Source organism: Bidens hawaiensis, unplaced genomic scaffold (assembly GCF_021521415.1).
Source record: "Bidens hawaiensis isolate Kalapana, Puna unplaced genomic scaffold, B.hawaiensis_p1.1 tig00033175_1, whole genome shotgun sequence".
NCBI classification, from domain to species: domain Eukaryota; kingdom Viridiplantae; phylum Streptophyta; class Magnoliopsida; order Asterales; family Asteraceae; genus Bidens; species Bidens hawaiensis.
Window position 1 is genome coordinate 77389 of NW_027505282.1, and position 21335 is coordinate 98723.

The following is a 21335-nucleotide window of genomic DNA, read 5'->3' on the forward strand; positions in this document are numbered from 1 at the left end:
AGGGGCGAGGAGGGGTCCTAGCCCCCCCCCCCCCGGTTGTTGTCCTGCGAATCAGGTTTGACGTTACCATAGTCTTTGTCGCTTTTTTGCTTTGTATTCTTACCCTTTCCAAGCCCTCATCTATTGCATAGTTGAAGAATATAGAGGATGGTGAGCAACATAATTGGTGGTTTACCGGAGGGAGGGTGGTTTTTCATGTGAAGAAGAAATGAGAGAGAGGAAATAAGAATGGATAAATAAATAATTTTTATTTCCTTTCAAACCTTTTTTTTTTTTTGTTTCTTTAGGATGATAGCTATCTATGATATCTGAAATGCAATAAAGGTGTTCTGCATCTTACTTCCTAGCTATTTAATTCTTTTTCTATTAATATGATTTATATCATTTATGTAAAAAAAAACAGAGAATTGAACAGCAAATATCATTTTTGTAAATACAAATACTATAACTTGCATTGTATGGAATTAAAATCAAATAATTAAAATGTAATTATCGAATGGCATACAAAATAAAAATTTAGTTATCGAATTTACTGGAATGCATTTTGACCACCCCCCCCCCCCCTTATGAATGGTGAAGTTCCACCACTAAATGCGAATCAAGCCCAAGGCTCAAGTGATGTGGTGAATGGTACATTCTCTATTAATAACCATTCTGCTTCCGTGTTATTCGATACTGGTGCCGATAAGAGCTTTATTTCGTTAGACTTTGCATACATTATTGATAAGCCTTGGGATAGGTTGTCTAAGCCTTTTTCTGTAAAAGTAGCTAATGGGAATTCGATTACTATCAATTCGGTTATTCGGGATTGTGTCATAGTTCTTAATAAGGTCAAGTTCCGTATAGACCTTATTCCGATGCAAATGGGGAGTTTTGATGTCATAGTTGGGATGGATTGGTTGACTTTAAATCACGTTGAAGTCGTTTATTTAGATAAGTTCCTTCGTATACCTCATCAAGATGGTCGTATTCTTAAAGTATCCGGTACTACGCCTGCTTCTGAGTTAAATCTTATGTCGTGCTTTCAAGATCAACGCTATTTACGTAAGAAGTATGTTGCCTTTTTGGCGCTTGTGGTGGAGAAAGACAAGGAGAAGAAGAAGATTCAAGATATTCCTATTGTGCGCGAGTTTCCCGACGTCTTTCCCGATGACGTTGTTGGACTTCCTCCTATTCGTCAAGTCGAGTTTTGCATTGATCTCATACCTGAAGCTAATCCCGTGGCTAAAGCACCGTATCGCCTTGCACCTTCCGAAATGCAAGAGCTTTCGAGCCAACTACAAGAAATCTCCAATAAGGGTTTCATTCTCCCGAGTTCTTCTCCTTGGGGCGCACCTATTTTGTGTGAAGAAGAAAGATGGATCGTTTCGTATGTGCATAGACTATCGCGAACTCAACAAGCTTACCGTCAAGAACCGTTACCCGCTCCCTCGTATCGATGATCTTTTCGATCAACTTCAAGGAGCTGCTTGCTTCTCGAAGATTGATCTCCGTTCGGGTTATCATCAACTTCACGTTAATGAAGATGGCATACCCAAGACTGCTTTCCTTACTCGATATGGGCATTACGAATTTTGTGTTATGCCTTTTGGGCTAACCAACGCACCCGCGGTTTTCATGGACCTCATGAACCGTGTGTGTAAACCCTACTTGGACAAATTCGTAATTGTTTTCATCGATGATATCTTGATCTACTCAAAATCCGAAGACGATCACAAAGAGCATCTACATGCTATATGACCTCCTACGGAAGGAACAATTGTATGCCAAGTTTTTGAAGTGTGAGTTTTGGCTTAAGAAGTTCAGTTTTTAGGCCATATTGTTAACGACAAGGGTATTCATGTCGATCCTGCGAAGATTGAAACCGTCAAGAATTGGAAGACACCGACGTCTCCCACCTAAATTCGTTCTTTTCTTGGTTTGGCGGGATATTAACGTCATTTCATTCGTAACTTCTCGAAGATTGCATTGCCCCTCACCACTCTTACACATAAGGGTAAACCTTACGAGTGGGGGTCAAAGCAAGAGGAAGAGTTTCAAACTTTAAAAGACATGCTTTGCAACGCTCCTATTCTTGCACTTCTCGAATGTATTGAAGATTTCATCGTATTCTGTGATGCTTCTAACCAAGGCCTAGGTTGTGTTCTCATGCAACAAGGCAAGGTTATAGCATATGCTTCGAGACAACTCAAGGTTCACGAAAAGAATTATACGACGCATGATCTCGAGCTTGGTGCCGTCGTATTCTCCATGAAGATTTGGAGACATTATCTCTATGGTACCAAATGCGTAGTATTTACCGATCATAAGAGTCTCCAACACATCTTTGATCAAAAGGAACTCAACATGAGACAACGTCGTTGGGCCAAGTTGCTTAGCGACTATGATTGCGAGATTCTTTACCATCCCAGTAAAGAGAATGTCGCGGCCGACGCTCTTAGCCGTAAGAAACAAGTCTAATCCGTGCTACTTACTTGTGTTCTTGATCAAAATGATCTCGAAGAGCGTGTTCTTAACGCGCAACATGAATCCGTCACCGAAGGCAACATGTATGACGAGATGTCGTGTGGTGCGGAATCTCAATTGGAGACCAAGCCCAACGGTTTACTTTATTTCTTTAATCGATTATGAATTCCCGATCGTGATGACCTTCACACATTCATAATGGACGAAGCTCATAAGTCATGATATTCCATACATCCCGGTGCTGATAAAATGTACGCCGATCTTCGTTCCGTCTTTTGGTGGCCCGGAATGAAAAAAGACATTGCTCTCTACGTTGCAAAATGTCTCACTTGTTCTAAAGTCAAAGCCGAGCATCATCGACCTTATGGTTTGCTCGAGCAACCTCCCGTTCCCGTATGGAAGTGAGAAGATATTGCTATGGACTTTATCACTAAGCTTCCTTCTACCCGAAAGCAACATGATAGTATTTGGGTAATCATCGATCGTATGACGAATTCTGCTCATTTCATTCCCATCAAGGAAACGTATTCTGTTGATCGATTGGCGCATATTTACATTGAAAGTATTGTTTGTCATCATGGAACTCCATTAACCATTATCTCCGATAGAGATGGTCGTTTTACTTCTCATTTTAGGAAGTCTCTCCAAACCGCTTTGGGAACTCGTTTGGATCTTAGTACCGCTTATCATCCGCATTCTGATGGTCAATATAAGCATATGATTCAAACTCTAGAAGACATGCTTCACTCATGTGTCCTCAATTTTTGGGGCAATTGGGATATTCATCTACCGCTCATTGAGTTTTCGTATAACAATAGCTTTCACTCTAGCATTGGTATGGCACCTTTCGAAGCTCTTTATGGCATATGTCGTTCTCCTATTTGTTGGAACAAAATTGGAGAATCTCAAGTTACTGGTCCGGAGTTAGTTCTAGAAATGACTGATCATATTACTCAAATCCGCCAAAATCTACTCGCTGCTCGTAGTCGTCAAAAGAGTTATGCGGATAAGCGTAGGAAACCTCTTGAGTTTAATGTTGGTGATCGTGTTCTACTCAAAGTATCTCCGTGGAAAGGTGTTGTGAGATTTGGAAAGAAAGGGAAGTTATCTCCGTGTTTCGTTGGTCCTTTTGAAATCATTGAGCGTATTGGTCCTGTTGCTTATAGACTTGATCTCCCATCTGAACTCTCAAATATTCATCCGGTATTTCATGTATCGAATTTGAAGAAGTGCCTTGCCGAGGGTAATTTTCAAATACCTCTCGACAAAGTTCGTATTGAGGAGACCATGCATTTCGTTGAAAAACCCGTTGAGATCATGGAACACAAGGATAAAGTTACTACGCGTAGTCGTATACCGTTAGTCAAGGTGCGATGGGAATCGAAGCAAGGAGCTGAGTTTACTTGGGAACGTGAAGATCAAATGAAGGAGAAGTATGCTCATCTGTTCGCTACAGCTATTCTCTAATTTCGGGACGAAATTCCTAAAAGTAGGGGATACTGTAACATTTCGGGTTTTTTACCATATTCGTTTGCGTCTGTTTTATCATTGTACGAACATTTTTTCGGATCCTAATCTTTAATAAAACTATGCATTTATGAGTTACAAAGTTTCTTTATATTCATTTTAGGCCCTTGTACTTTAATTAATGTTTAATTCCTAATTATATCATAAAAAGTTCATATAATGACCAAAAAACCAAACTTTAGGGACTAATCTTATAAAATATGAAAACATCCCCTCCTAGCTGCCGAAGCGCCGCGCGACGGCGGGCTTTAGGCTGGCCGCGCATCGCAGGGAACACCCTGTGCAGAATCTGAGTTCGTTTTCGTTTATTAGCTCGTTTAAGGTATAAAATCGTGTATTTTCGGCATATTAGAGAGAATTAACGACCAAGACATCTTAATATAACTAAAATATATATTCGAATTCGTTTCTTAACAATCAAGATCAAATATTTATGCTAAAATCAGTGATTCTTTCATGAAATACATATTTACTTACTTAAACGGGCCAAAAAGGCCATAATTAGTTCGGTTTAGCTTTTTCTATATAAATAAACCTAAACCTCTGCCACAAAACTTTACATAAAACCCTAAACATCATCCCTCAGCCATCACTTTCATCTGCCCATCTCGAATCCTCTCGGTTTTTGGTGTTTTGTTGAAGAACCGTTCATAACACGGTTGACTTTGCAAGTCTAAGGACCGTTGACTCAATATCTCTCTTTGTTCGTTCACTTTCCGGGTAAGTTATAAACTGAATTTTTGTTCAGAAACATCCTTTAGTCGATAACCTTCAATCAATTTCTAAGATTGAAGGGTATTGACTGGTCAATTGCTTTAAAACCCGATAAAGGGTAAAACAGTTAACAACTTTGACTTCTCGTTTTCTCATACTTCTGGTCAGATTCAACGTTTGGTCCAGAAGAATTATCTTCTCGAAATAAAATTTTAAGGGTTCTGACCAAAACCCGACTTCCAACTCGAAGTTCGGATTCTGGTCAGACTCGACTCGTTTAAACGTTAAAATTAACATAACTCGAGTTCTACTCAGCCGTTTGGATTGATTCCAGCGGCATTAAGTTTTTTTTTTTACTTATACTTTCATATCGCTAAGTTTCAGGTCCTGTTGGTTATTTTCTTGCGACGTGTTAATCGGAAGACTCGTTGTTTTATTCATAATATATCATTACTCGCTTAATATTAAAGGTGAGTTGTGTCATTCCCCCGTTTTACTTATTTTCAAACTTTTTGGGGGCGTATGCGTCCTATATATTTTCGTATTATATATATCTTAACTTTAGCAAACGTTGCATTGGGTGTGAGTTGCTAAACATGCTTGTTGATTGCTTACTTGGTTATTTTACACATTCGGAGAGGTCCAACATATTCTCATATAGTATGATCATACGACCGTCTTGTTTAACCAGCGCCCGATTCACTTGGCAATGGTTCGCTTGACACTCTATTTGCTCATTAGTTTGGTTTATTTACCGATTTACTTACGTTTTGCTATATTTCATATTATATATATCATTGCAAAACTGATGACTTGCTCACTCAACATTATTGGTGGCAAAACTATTCTATTTTCTATGCATATGCAGGTTATTGCTTGAACTAAGGATGGAGTATTGTTTTGCTAGATGAGACCATAGGCTTTATTATCAAGAACAATATAATTTAAGTTATTTGGATTATTTCTATTTTTGTTATGAGATATTGTTATAGATATTTGCTATCTATGGATATTATGTTTTTAAATGAAAAATTTATTATTAGATATTGTCATATTAATTGCATGGTAGTTACCTCGAGCTATGAGCAATCATGCTTACACCCCGGCGTTTCCGCCTTAGGTTGGGGTGTGACAAAAAGGTAGAGATTTTTTGTAAATTTGGGGAAAAGGTAGTGATTTTTTTTTAAATGTAGGGCGGAGAGAGAAAACTGTAATGATAAAAGTATAAAAAATTATTATTTAATTAAACAGAAGAGAGAAATGCAGTGTTTTTTAGTGTAATTATAAATATGAGGATGGAGGATAGGTTGAGAATGCTCTAACACTTGATATATCATGCCCCCCCCCCCCCTTTTTGTTTATTTTAGCAGGTAGTTTAAATTGTTTAATCATTTAATTTATTGTAGTTTATATTAAGTAAACTACATGTTATTTTTATTGTTTTGTTATTGAAACGGTGTGTCCAACAAACTTGGTTTAAGAAAAAAAATGTTTATACGGACAAATATTAAAAATAAATTAGTGTTACCTATCGAATTATGGTTCAGAGTAATATTAGTTTCATTTAATGTAAGTATCAACTCTATGAGTTTTGAATTATATTAGTTTTATTTAGTTAGGCCCTTCTTAATTCAAAAGCCCAAATCTAGCATATATTTTCGGTCCTCCAATTTAAATGTATAAGTTTCGTCACTTTATGGTGGTTGTAGTAATGATAATGTGCCCAAAAGTTCATTCCGCTATGGGCCTCAAGAATGTTTTCCCGACCTTGTTCTCTTTGACACACAACATTTTGTGTCATTATAACAAAAATTTATGGATCAGCCTCTGTCAGCCAAATAAAACATAAAGAAACTACCATGCATTTTTCTCAAAAAACCAAATTGACTACCTATAACAGACAACAAAGAAAAGAAAACTTAATGTATGAAACACACATCATCTCCGAGTTTTCACATTATAGCTCCATGAAAGTCGAATCACCCATTTATCAAACTTGACACGACAAATTGTTTATACTACTATAACTTGAAGTTGGTTGCCCATAACACATAATACACAACAAAACAAGCCTACATATTAAATAAAAGCATTGAAATAACTCTTAATTTGAAGGTTGAACAGCCATATGTTGTTTCCTGACTAAGCAAAGCTTGAGAATGTGGGCATCTGAAACAGAATATTTGGAAAGCATCATATCAGTTGGGAGAGAAAACACTCTGGAAAATAATGACTAACTTGACACAAGAATTGCAAAGTAATACTAGTGACCTCCCTATCCAGCTTATGAGTAAATCCCCGTTTGCTTTTACTAATGAAAAAAAAAAAGTGACATCTAAATCACAGTGATCGGTGATCTTCATATTGCTAAAACTCATTCTAGAAAAGACATTGATGATCTTTTTCCTTAAGAAAATGATAAAAAGGTTGCATTTATCTCACTAAAACAGTATAAACCATTTAGCTTAAGATTGAAGAAATAAGTAACAACTAGATATATGTAAATGAAAATAACGGGCAGCCGTTACGGCACACTTTTCAGCAGCTACTAGTCATATATACAGGTTGCAACCCGTAGCACAAGGGGTAAATTTTTAGGGAGGGTCACAACAAAACCATTATTATAAAAAATATAACTAAAGTTCTTTGTCTAGATTGGCCCGTTTTGACATAAATTGGTTGATCGCAGCCCCCCGACTAAACTCAGCCTTCATAAAATGCTAGCGCAGTTGGGTCAAGTGAATATTAGTTTTATCATATGCACATTGTATGTTTGCTGCGCTGATAAATATCGCTCATATCACTATTGTAAAAGTTGCATTAAGATTCGTAGTCATGGTTTCAAGGTAATGGAAGGCTTACTATGGATGAAGACTGTCTTGGAGGAGGAAGTTCAGCTATACTAACATCTGGCTGATCAATGTGAATATTTGCCTCCAACTTTCTCTTCTCTTGGGCCACCTTCTTTTTAGTCTTCAACTTGGCCACCTTCTTAGCAATTGTCTCATCATCTACCTGCGGCATTGATCTCTTCTGTGGCTCCTTCAATAGAAGCAGTTAAATAGGTAATTACACTGACAATTTTGTCCTCTTGTCTGAGGAATAGTTTTCTTTGTAAATCTAGAAATCTAGAGGTATTCAATACAATTGAAGTTAAATGTGAATTTTCCACATTTATTTTCTCTGTTTCAGGCAAGTGTAAAACTAATAATTTTATGCCACACTCATTTACTGCATAGAAATAAAGGCCCAGGCAACGATATCCAGATCGAGCAACATACAAGATTTCTGGTAAACACCCCCTTAACATGGACTCTGTTTATAATGCACTTTAGTCCAATCCTAGTCTAATACGAAAACTAACAAACTCCAACCTCATAAACATTTTAAGGAGACTTTTACTCAGCTTCCGTCTTTATTCGAAACTTTCCTTATCTTTCTTTTCAAAATTATCCCCAACAGAAAACTTCAACTTTAAATATGTTAAGGTTATATAAATAATGATAAGTTGATTTAATATAAGTGAATAAAATAACTTTTAAGTTTGTACATATAGACGGGTAGATGTATAATCAGCAAAGATGGATTATATAAGAAGCCACAGGATTGGAAGATCGGTATATAAAGTAAAGAATTTGTTGAAATGTGAAGTGTTTTGTCACCCTATATTATAATGCAGCTGTATGTATGCTTACGGAAGTTCAATGCGCACATCCACGGGCATTAATGATACAAGATTTGTCATGGGTGTCACGAAGGAATGATTAAATAGAATATGGTGGAAATTATGTAGATTGTCTAGTCATGTACCTGAGGTAAATCCATGATGAATGTGGCATTGGGAGAATACTCAAGAAAGTAGTTTCTGACTTGAGTGGGTACTGTAGCTATATGACACGTTTGTTTCCGGGACGCCTTATTAATCTTCAAACACTTCAATCTATCGAATGGACGTGGTTCACATGACAATTGATCCAGGCATAATGAGAGTGTCTTGGTACATAATATGCAAACAAATAAACAAAAATAAGAATGTATATACAATTCCAGCACGGTCTTATACATACAAAAAGGATAAGAAGCAATAAGCACATGAAAGCAATGCAATTTTTTTTACATTATGATCCTCTTTACTTTACTCCCCAATACTTTATAAGTATCTCAAGTTATATTTATAATCCCCGTCTCATTTTCACTGAGGGGCCATGAAAATCATATACCTTACATTGTCCAAGCAGTTTACCGTTTATATTATGAACTTTTTCTTTATCCACAAAACAATAAAACTAGTTTAAAGTCTAGGCAAAATATAAAACAATAAGTGCAAGGATAAATAACAATAAGCATGACAAGTGGTATTTGTTACCTCAATTATATCCAAATTAATAACCAGAAATTTGGTGCAGCGGAGTTTTCGAAACAAATCGAGTAGCAGCGGAACAAATCTCTTCTGTTCATAATGGGGCATTGACAAGGAAAGGTTCACCTTTTCAAGAGAAACAAAACCCTCTGTAGTCAATTGCAGAGATTCAAACATGAGTGGACATTTATTAACAGTAGCCTTAACACTTGCAGTAAAATTCTCAAGTTTCGGAGCGACCACATTAAAAACATCTGGAAATGAAGTAAAATCAGTAATTGTGAGATCAGAAAGTTCTGGAGTGCAAATATGGAAAATCCGTAAGCCGGACATGCAACACTTATGTAAAGTGAGATCCCTTAGGTTAACACACTTGGAAAAGAGGTCAACGCTCTCATCTCCTTTATCACCAAAATGCATATTACTCAAAAACACAGTTTCTAAAGCTGGAAAATCCCATACTAATTTTGGTATGCAGCTGGCGTTGTGTTGATAGAAAGATTGATCGCTGGTTGCAAGGGTGAGATGCTTGAGGGTTTGAGAACTGAAAAGACATTCTGGGAAATCAAAGAACTTCCTAGCGAACCACGTCATATTCAGTTCCCTAACATTATGCAGAAATGCATACTTTACAATGCTTCTTACAACAGTGGGGCTGGTTGATCCTTTGAATGTTAGGGTAACTTTAGACAGTTCTACGTCATCGCTCCGATGTGATAGCATGTGCTTCACAAATTTTGAAAATATAGACTGTGTACGAAATTCACAACAATTTAAGTTTAGATAGTCTGTTGATTTCCAAAAATGCTCCCAGTTGTGAGACAGTTTACTTGTTTGAACAACATATTTCATGTCAAGGAAAGTGAAAATGCGGTGAATGAGATCATCTGGAAAATTTCTGGTTTTATCTTGATTGTTTTCTTCTTCCTTTTCAATGATACTTCTTCTATCAAGTATCAAATCCATCTGTCATGCACTCTGTATTATGCAATCGTTCTATATGGCTAGAGTCAGAAATCGATGTTTTCAATCCAGTTTTGCATTTCAATCACCTGAAAATTTTTAATGTAGATCAGTGAAATTATTTAATGTAACAATACTTAAATCCTATATATACTGAGAAGAGAAACTCTCAAATTAGTAATGTCACTCTATATAAATGTTTGGAGGAAAAGGAAAGGATCTAAAAACCACACCACACAAAGGGCGTGCATTATGGGTGCGGGATGAAGACGCAGAGACGATGTGGCAGGTGCCATGGTGCGGTAAACACCATGCCGCCCTCTTTTACACCGCAAAAATATTGCTTGGTGGGAGTGACGACCGCCCCACTCTTCACTCAACCAAAAAAAAAAACTACGCTTACTACTCGTGCTGTTTGTATACTTCTTTGTAGATTTTAAAACATCTTGAAATAGAAGATTATGATGAACATGACTACACATTTTTAACCCATACATAGTCGATATAAAGTTTGAAGAAAACTGGATCAACCAATCGAATTTGAAACTAGGGTTTAAATTTGAAGATTACATGCTATTAAGAATGATCCATGCCCAATTAACGTCACTTTCAGATTTACAATGTTGCATGCAATTAAGATCGATCCATAAACGAAGCATTTAAACAAAGAGGATTATATATGATGAACACGACTACACATTTTTAACGAAGTACATCAAATGTAAAACTAGGGTTTAAAATTAAGATCAACAGAAGTCCGGAGGTACTCTTTAGAAGGATGAAAACTAGATGATCGATGAGCATTTCAAAAAGAATTGTTTTACGTACCTTGAGAATTTCAAAAAGAATTAAAATTAGGGGATCGGCGATGGAGGGCTTGTAATCGGGCGAATTAAAATTAGGGGATCAGTTTCCAATGTCATGAAATCTTTGCCGCTTCTTAAAAATTTCGAAATGAAATGACGGGAACATGTTTTAGAAGAGTCTGCATATAATTCATCAGTCATTTTGAGTCCTCTTAGTTTTATTTGTACAAATTAAGTCACTTAAGTTCCATTAAAATCCCATTTATGCGAAAATTTGCATTTATGTTTCTTCTTTTCCTTGTGTGTAAATTCCATTTTAAGCAGATTATAGTCATATATGACTCATATCTCATCTCCGGCCAATTCCTGCTTTATATATATATATACATATATATATATATATATATAATGAATATAAAACTCATCTTTAGAGAGAAAACTTAAAAACTTCTAAAGAATTATTTTTAATTAAAAATAAAAAAAATATTTTCAAAATTCTGTTTTTGCTATTATTCTTATATTTTCTTACCCTTCACTCGAAAAAAATAAAAAAAATCTCGCTGTAATGCACATACGTATTACTGTGTGATACCGTTGTATTACACATATGTATTACTATGTATTTTTAAGTTCAATAGTTTTTAATTGCATATATTCAATATTTGTGTATGTATATGTGTAGTAGTGTTGTATTATATGGAAAAAAAAATAATAATAAAATAAAAGTCGATGTAGTGCACAGTGCGTTAATGTTGTATTACACATACGTACTAATGTGTATTCGATGTGCATATTAGTCTTATATTGCATATATACAATAGTGTGTATCAAATATGTGCAATAGTGTTGTATTATATGCAATACAACACTTTTGCATATATGCAATGCACACTATTACACATGTGCACTACACCGACGAGGTTACCGACAAGTTTTTTTTGTTTTTTTTTGTTTTTTTTTTTTTTTTTGGAACCAAAAACAACATATAAGAATAAGGGAAAAAAAAGAAACTTCAAAAAAAAATTAAAGAAAAAGTTAAAAATAGTTTTTTAGGAGTTTTTAAGTTTTTTCTTTAAGAGGAGTTTTCACTAGATCCCACCTATATATATATATATATAGAAAAGGGTTCAAATAAAAATAAGGAGTTTCCTAGAAATAGTAAGAACCAATAGATTTTTGACATGTGGCATTATAACCTATGATGAAATAATAATTCAATGAACTACGTCGGTTATAAAGGTGAAAGAGTAATTCTAGGAAACTATGTCAGTTTTTGGTAATTTTAAATCTCAATCATTGATTAACATGATCCAATGGCTATAATTTATTCCTAGCATTCCTAGGAAACTACTTATTTTTATTTTATCCCTTCCCTATATATATATATATATATATGCTAAGTATAAATTGAAAACCCCATCGAGTTAGAAAAACCCTGAAAACTCTTTGTGTGACTATTATGATTCCACATACACTCTTTTGACTTTTTAGAAGAAATACTAAGAAGGGCATTCTAGTCTTTTGACACTATGACATCCATTTTCTTATTTTTTTTATTTGCTATCATGTCTTTCTCTCCCATGACATAATCTGTAGGTCCTGAAACCATATATGACAACGAACAGTTTTGTTCTTGATAATCGCACGAAATGGATGCGGTATAAACAAACGATCGAACATATAATGTAAAGATATGATAAAGGGTAAACGATCTCGTAACCGGTACAAAAGATTCATAATATTAAAAACGAACCGGTCCCACCCAAGGTGAGCTCCCCTTGGGTGGTTGTTTACACACTAGAAAACACACATTTACATATGACAAAAAATTTCCTATATATAGCCAAATAAAAACATAATCTAGAAGCTTTCCCGTTAAACTTAAACGCGCGTCGAAGTTCTCGTCTCGTGTCCGGATTTCTTGCCCACTTTAATTATTAACTTGACCGTAAATATATAACGGTTTTGTACTTTGATATCACAAGTCACATTTTTGGCCTTACAATCACCCCCTTGACTTGTGATCTCAAAACATCGTCGAACCATGTCTCGCATTTTCTCAAATCATCCAGATAACCGAAACTTCTTCAATCACCCCTTAAGGTATGATCCACCTAATTCATTCATGAAGACGTTCTTGCTTCTTTATCCATCTCGGATCTTAAGCAATATAGGTTCAGAAGAGCTTGACGAAATACCAGGGACAACGATCAAATGACAAAGCTTATTATTTCCGTGAATGAAATTATTTAAGTAACTGACCCCTAATAAATAAGTATCCCAGATACTCGTATCCCGCATTTTCAGGTTGAGTGCTTAAATAATTTAATTCCCTATTAAATGCAACTTGTTTAAAAATTATCACATTAATAAACAAGCATCTCTGATGCTCGTAGCCCACATTTTCAGGATCCAATTCTCAAACACCTTGAAAATAACATATAAATAATATGCTTTGAACACGGTCCAATAATGACGAAAATTCAAACAAGTTTGACTTTTTTCAGTTTGGTCGATCCGAATAATCATTCTTTTATAGACCCAAAAAAATATCTTGCAAATGTCAGGCCCGGTTCTTAACAAATGTTGACCCAAATGTCCAAAACAATTTTCTTTATTTGAACAAACCTAGGTAAACTCATAAAGCATGCCCGTCCAAACAAATGCATGTCTGGCCAACACAAATTAATCCATCCAAAAGAAATAATATTAATTAGCTGGGTCCATTAACAAATAGGTCGAGTAGCCCATAACATGTTTGATAAAAATGACCCAGCCGTTCATTAAGCCCATTATGCAACCCAGGGTAGAGAATTTTATCACTAACCTAGCCGCCGGTTGTCTCAACTCATACACACATGAGTTTACCAACCATCCTTCCCTAGCCAGAAAAACGTTTCCGACAACCATTACCGGAAAGCCGATAACCACCAGAAACTTTAGCTGCACGAAGAAGAGCAAGCTCAGCCCTGAAATCCTTCAACTGAGCAAACAAATCGTTTTGCTATTTTATTTTTTGTAATAACTTGTTTTATTTCGTTTTGATTTGGTACAATTAGTTAGTAATGTTCATGGTATATTTGGAATCATATAATACCTCATATTTTAAAAGTTATAAGAAAAAAACAAAAAACAAGTGAGTGGACGGCTTGCCATGACATGATTGGTTAAACAAAAGAAACAAAAACGAAGGCAAGAGTGTAAAGGGTAAGTTTAGAGGGAGTAACTTTTTGATCTGTTTTGTTTGATTTGTTATATAATATGACTTGCATTTGATAAGTAGATTGAGTTTTGAGTTTATATATGGTTAAGTTTATATGGATCACTTTGCTAAACATATATTGAGTTTCGTTAATGGATGTTTTGTATGTTTAAACAGTGATTATATTAATCTAAATTCTAACATAAGACCCTGCGTGTCATGCTGTTATATTTAGTTTTCTTTATATATATATATATATATATATATGATCAGGATCATGAGAGAATTTTTTGAAAATTGAGAACTATGAGAACCATTTTGGACTATAAAAGACACAAAAATCATAAAACAAAAAAACAAACAAAAATGAAAAAAGTAAAAAAAAAACAAAACAAAATTCTTAACTATCATTCCGGTTTCATATATAAAAAACAAAAATCATCGGTTTAGCTAAATTATACATATATGTACACGTATGTTTTTTTATACACATATGTATAATTTAAGGTAAATGATAATGTACATATGTGTACATTACGTAACTAGTGATTAAATAAAATTATACACATGCGTATAGGTATAATACGAATTAAATTTTGTTTTGTTTTTTTTTGTTTTTTTATGAAATCAGAATGAAATATAAGAATTTTGGTTTTTTTTTTACTTTTTTAAAATTTTCATTTTTTTTTGTTTTATAATTTTTTTAAAATATTTTTAGAGGTTTTTTTATTGGTCCAAAATAGTTCTCAAAGTTCTCAATTTGCAAATAGTTTTCTTAGGATCCTTACCTGATATATATATATATATATATATATATATATATATATATATATATATATATATATATATATATATATATATATATATAATCCTAAGAAAACCTTTTGCAAATTGAGAACTTTGAGAACCATTTTGGACCAATAAAAAAATCTCTAAAAAAATATTTGAAAAATTATAAAAAAAAATTTAAAAAGTAAAAAAACCAAATTTCTTATATTTCATTCCGGTTTCATTTAAAAAAACGGAATTTTTTTTATTCGTATTATACCTATACACATATGTATACGTTCATTAAATCTCTAGTTTACATAATTACACATATGTACATTATTATTTACCTTAAATTATACATGTGTATAAAAAAAACATATGTGTATATATATATATATATATATATACATATTATACTTATATGAATAATTTAGCTAAACCGAATTTTTTTTTTGTTGTTTTTTTAATTCATACTATACATAAACATATATATATATATATATATATATATATACTTTCATTTAATCTCTAGTTTACGTAATGTACACATATATACATTATCATTTACCTTAAATTTTATATATGTGTATAAAAAACACATGTGTACATATGTATATATTATACATATATGTATAATTTAGCTAAACAGAGAAAAAAAAATTTCAGTTTTTTTTAAAAACCGGGATGAAAAATAAGAATTTTGTTTTTTTACTTTTTTTATTTTTGTGACTTTTTTTATTTTTGGGTTTTTTGTTGTCCAAAATGGTTCTCATAGTTCTCAATTCCCAAAAAGTTCTCACATGATCTTGATCCTATACATATATATTTATATATAAACATATATTATAACACGATGCAGTTTGACCTTTTAAAGTCACATTCGTTCCTAAACTACCCTTGAGATCCAAAACCAGACTCGTAAACATGTACATGCATTACAGCCATATATTTATCATCATAATGGAGAATTACAAAACTTACAACAGATTTAAATAAACAATATCATATCAAACTAAACGAACTTGGAACCAATTCCCAACTAAAAATCAGCATGTTAACAACAAACCGCAGTTTGTTAACAGCAAATCGTAGTAGTTAACAGCGAATTCAGCAAACATTCAGCGCGTTTCAACTCATTTAACAGTTCGTTTCAGCAGTTCGGTACGATTCAGTGCGTTTAAACAACTTATTTCAGCAATTTTCAGCACAAAAATAGTGTATTTTAACACTATTAAACACGTTTCAGCACTTAAAACTACATGTTTCAGCATGTTTTCACACAGTTCAGCACGTTTATCAGCAAAAACAGTAGTTTCAGCGCGTTTCAGCAAGTTTTAATGTTCGTTTCTGCACGTTTCAGTAGAAAAATAATGTATTTCAGCACTTTTATGTCACACCCCAACCTAAGACGGAAATGTCGGGGTGCGAACCGTGGTTCACAGCTCACAAGGTATTATTATACAATGTAAAATATGACAATATCTATTTAATTTATTTATTTCAGATTTTCAAATATGTGCACAATTTCCAAACATGACAATAATAATTCAAAACAATTAGTAATTCCAAAACTAAGAAAAATAGAACAAATATTATTTATTTTATTGTCTAAGGTCTTTCTATGCGTCCTTCAACTTAGCTTCAAATCAACTGATAACCTGCATATGCGTAGAAAATAAGCATAGAATTTGTCAATAACACATGTTGAGTGAGATAATCACCAGTTTTGACACTATTAATAATATATAATAAATGATAGATGATAAATGCGTAAACAAAATAATATGAGTATAAATCAATCAAGCCATGAGCAAATAGTTGTGTCAGTTGATCGTTGCCTTTCGAATTGGGCATTGGCTGCGCTGACTAGCAGCCATGCGAACGGGCTTTGGCTACTAAGACGGCGTATGATCACACTTTAATGTGATTATGATGGACCTCTCCAAATGCAATAAAATAAACACTTAAACAACTAGTAATTAGCATTTAATTGAAAATACACATAATATTTATTTTTGCAAGTTTTTGTATATGTATGATGTAAAAATATGAACTAGATACGCATATGTCCCCAAAACGTTTGAAAACAGTAAAATAAAAGGGGAATGATATCTCACCTTATTGCTTAGGCGAGTGTGCGAGTGTTATCTTGTATCATTTTTATAAGAGGTGTAACTGCTTCTTTAATCAGATGTGCAATCGCTTCTTTAATCATTTCACGGATTCCACCACCATACTCTTCAGGTATGACTTTGTTATTTTCAGGAGTCTTTGTTTGTTTATTGATTTGACTCCCTTGGCTTTCCTGGTTCTTTTCTCCAGACATTATGTGATTCATTAAAATAAATGGATTCAAAAACAAAGTACACGCGTTGCCTTTATATCGCATTATTTATATTATAGTGGGATTGAAATAAAACATGCTTAAACAACATAAATTTCTAATCCCTAGTCCATTTCTTAACAAGATTTTCATCTTCTCACATTTCTAAATAATTTTCTCGCTTATTTTCTTCTTTTTGATTCTTTCATTCCTTAGCTCATCCATCATCGCATTTGGTTGGTTTGGATATCCCATGGGTGCGGATGCTGACGGAAAAAGATAGCGGTTTCCTTTGGGTACAAGTGTGGATTCGCTACATATGCTTGCATTTCCTCATCGGGAATTTTGTTGTGTAGAATTCCTTTACCAGTCGGGCTTCCTCCCGAATTTCATCCGCTTGTTCGAATATTGTCGGTATGGGACCTTAATACTGTGGGAAGTAAGGAACCTCAGAATAATGGGTCGGTCCATGACTCGGTCCTGTTACAGTGTGCGGATTTTGATAATTTGTCGGTGGCGACCCAAAGTGCCACATGCTTTGATAAGAATGACAGTTTATCCAACTGGATGAATCTGTACTAGTTTCTTGCTTGATTTTGCTTTGAACCTCCACTTCATCAGAAGGATGGTAGGTCGGAATTTCGGAGGGATAATATTGCGGAATGCCCTCAGAAGTATCGCTTGATATTTCTATCGGCATTTGTGGACTACTGGGAATATACATCGGTTGGCTTCCGAAAGCCAAATAAGGATCTATTTGATCTATCGGGTTGATCGGATTCATTGAATTCATCGAATCAGTCAGTCCTATCGGATTTGTCTGATCAGTCAGATTCATCGGATCAGTCGGTTGCTTGTGACCGAAGTTATAGTTGTTGCTGGCCATATCAGATGGCTCATGTTCAGGTACAGGTTTAGAGCGTCTTGCTACCCGGCGTTTTTTGCTCGTAGTAGTTTGTATAAGGCATCTGCACAGATTATTACTTAGGGATAGGTAGACTACCAATCATTGTTTATCCCTACTTATCACATAAATTGTTAAAGGTTAGATACTAGCATATTAATACCTAATTCGCTGAAACCGATGGCTCTGATACCAACCTGTCACACCCCGGTCGAGGGCCTAGGGGCGTGAATGCCAGTTGGTACCTGTTTTTTAAATATATCAGAGTAGCGGGTTTATTTTAGCGGAAGACTTTTATAAGAAATTAATTTACATTGAAAATTTCTCGGGAATTAAACACCCGAGTATTTGATTACAAAATGTTGTTGTATTATTATTACAAGAATTATATTAAAAATTGAGCCATCTTGAGCGATCTTCTATCTTCATGACTCCTAATCCTTGTCTATTGCTATCAGTACTTAATTACCTGCAAGGGTTGGAAAAATACGTCAGCTATGTGCTGGTGAAACGTTGACTCGATAAAATAATTTATAACAGTTGTTAAATACATAGTTTTATGTTTCACAATTTCAGCAGGAATGCCTGTCATTCCTAGGAGTTGTACCACTTCCCTACACACACAATTCAAAGGTTTCCCGAGTTACATAGCCCCTGTTCGGAGACAGTTCTTTCCCTAAGCTATGTGACCTTGTTGGAGAACTGGTTATGACTGACTTGGTTTTGTATGCCGAATGGTCAGTTATGTATGGATCCAGACACATGTGTATTCGGTCTGAGCTGCATTTTATTATCTATTCTGTATTATAACGATTTTAGAAACAAGTAATCTCACGTAACATTTATTAGACTCTTTGCAATAAAAAACCTATTTACTACAAGAGTAAAATCAGTTCAGTTAGTAAAGGTTTAATGTATTCACTTGTTTTCGTCAGTTCGGTTCGTTTAGAACATTTCCTTTCGGTATTGATATAACGTTTATTATACTTAAATCCCGTGTATATTTTATTTAATATTTTATTAGTTTTAGTCGGTTTCTTGTAAGATTTGTATACTACTAACTTAGTTTTATGTTTTAGGTTTCGGGTTATAATTCCGGTGAAAAGAGGGCGAAAAACGAGCAAAAACAAGCCGAACCGAGGAACCGAAGCGTCAGGAAACGAATCGGACCAAACCAGGAATGAACCGGACCAGCAAAGTGGACCAGCCCCCCCCCCCCCCCCGTTGGCCGGTGCACCGCGCGACGGGGGAGGAGAAGCCCGCCGCGCGGCGCGGCGAGGTGATGGCGGTGATCAGATTCCAGAAACTTCCTGTTTAACCGTCTTAAACCTATTTTTGGACCCCTGTTGCCTATAAAAAGACCCCTAAACTCACCATTAATCATACCTCATTCCCACATCCGAATTTGGTGAATCCCAAGGCGACCGAGAAGAGTTTTCAGCAGTTTTGGAGTTGAAGAATCAGCTGGTGTTGCCCGTGATAGTTGAAGACGAAAAACACGTGTTCTATCTTTTAATTCTTTCGTTTTCGATTATTTTACACCAAGAATTCTTATATGTTTGTTTTGTTTAAATTTAAGATGCTAGGCTAAACGTTATAGACTGCCTAGGCTATGATGAATTTATCTTGATGTTTTGATTTGACTTTAGGATTATTTACGTTAAGGTTTTTATGATTTAGTAAAAGATTTGCTTATAATTAATTGATGTGTATGAGTGCTTAGGATTGTTTGATGAGTTTTATTCCATAGTTTTCCTTAATTATTGTTTTTCATTTGATAGGATTGCTATTAGGTCAATTACTTTGTGTTCTTGATTATTTTATGATTTGATTTCGAGATAAGATCATAGGAATAATATTGTTAAATAAACCTAAGTGCGCTGCTAACCTAAAATCTGTAAAGTGTTAGGTTATTGATAAGTCTTTACTATTTAATCTTGCTAGATTTAGTTTTTAGTAAGGAGTCCGTCTAGGGTTGATTATTTATTATTGTTTATCAAATCAATTAATCATAGTAAATTGCCTTTGATTTCCGCGCTGTAAGGTAGGATTTCTTATAAAGGAACTAAATTATAAACAATTGGGTGACCGTAAGCGAACTTGATTTTTAATACTGGTGTGCGTTAAAACTTGTTAGAAATCTGTAGGTTTTATCTTGAGAAGGGTCAGGGGTACTATTCGGGTTTTCTTTTAAGTGTCTATTTTATGATCCCAGTCCATAACTAAATATTTTCCCGAGTCAAGTCATTACTGAAATTTAAGGGAGTCTAGCCTAGGTAGTTTTCTCATCATCATCGTATTTTCACAACAAACTTTGCTTTTGTTTAAATTACTAGTTTTCTTAATTAGTTTTTAATTATAGTATTAAATTAGTATTTTAAATAAAAATCCCCCAAACAAATATAACTAATAAGTCGTGTTTTGTAGTCGAGTCTAATTAGCTAATAAACGTAATTTAAAGAGTCTCGTGGGTTCGATATCCGGACTTACTTAGCTTTACTAGAGTCGATCGGTTCACTTGCCGGTTAGTAGTTTAGTCGAGTTTTAGAGAGTCTATAGTATTACTTAGTGGTTATTTTTAGTTAAATTAGTTAATAATTATTAAACTACTTCAAGCGCATCAGGTATGTTGTTAACCTATATTTGTAATAGGTTTGCATAAATACCTTGATGGTGTTTCTTGATTAATCAACAGACCTTAGGTCTGATTTAACCTTGATAGATTTATAGTCATTTTATGAAAATATATTTGTATTTGCGTATGACGTGTGGGATAGCATGTTTTGGCCTAATAGGTTATATCACGTTGACAAACTTCTCCAGGTAAGTAAACGGGTCCCGCAGTTGATTGGGATTTGTACGAATTACTTACCTTAGGCAAGAAGAGTCTACTAATGATATCCCCCTTACAGTTACTACATGCTCATCAAAATATATAGTTTTGATAACATTTCTTCTTGTGAAAGTAGCGTCATTACTTTAGTAAAACATTTCTTTGGAAAACATTTATAGTTTAATGACTATAATCTTAACTAGGTTCTAAATATCTATGTAATTAAAGTAACTAAAGCATAATCCTACCTTAACGATCACTCGAGAATGAGAACAAAAAGAGATAGGAAACTCGTCAGTAGAACTTCGCTTAATAAGGCAGTAGGTCGTTAACAGGGCTTTGGAACCTTGTTTCTTGCGTAAACCATGTGGAAACAAGCTGTTGGAACGTCGAGAAACTTCAGGCACGGATTCCTAGGTTAAGTGTGTGCTTTAGAAGGTGTTTTGGGATGAGATGGTTCAAACCC

At 34.5% G+C, this 21335-nt stretch overlaps 1 protein-coding gene across 1 annotated transcript; it reads right to left on the reverse strand.

The window, feature by feature from the left end:
- Positions 1 to 7548: 7548 nt before the first annotated feature.
- Positions 7549 to 10033, reverse strand: LOC143612079 (putative FBD-associated F-box protein At1g55030). The gene is made up of 2 exons (XM_077086146.1): positions 9074 to 10033; positions 7549 to 7749 (listed from the first exon to the last, which is right to left on the reverse strand). Exons 1-2 carry the CDS (start codon positions 10031 to 10033, stop codon positions 7549 to 7551), a joined length of 1161 nt encoding a protein of 386 aa, XP_076942261.1.
- Between the last annotated feature and the right edge of the window lie 11302 nt (positions 10034 to 21335).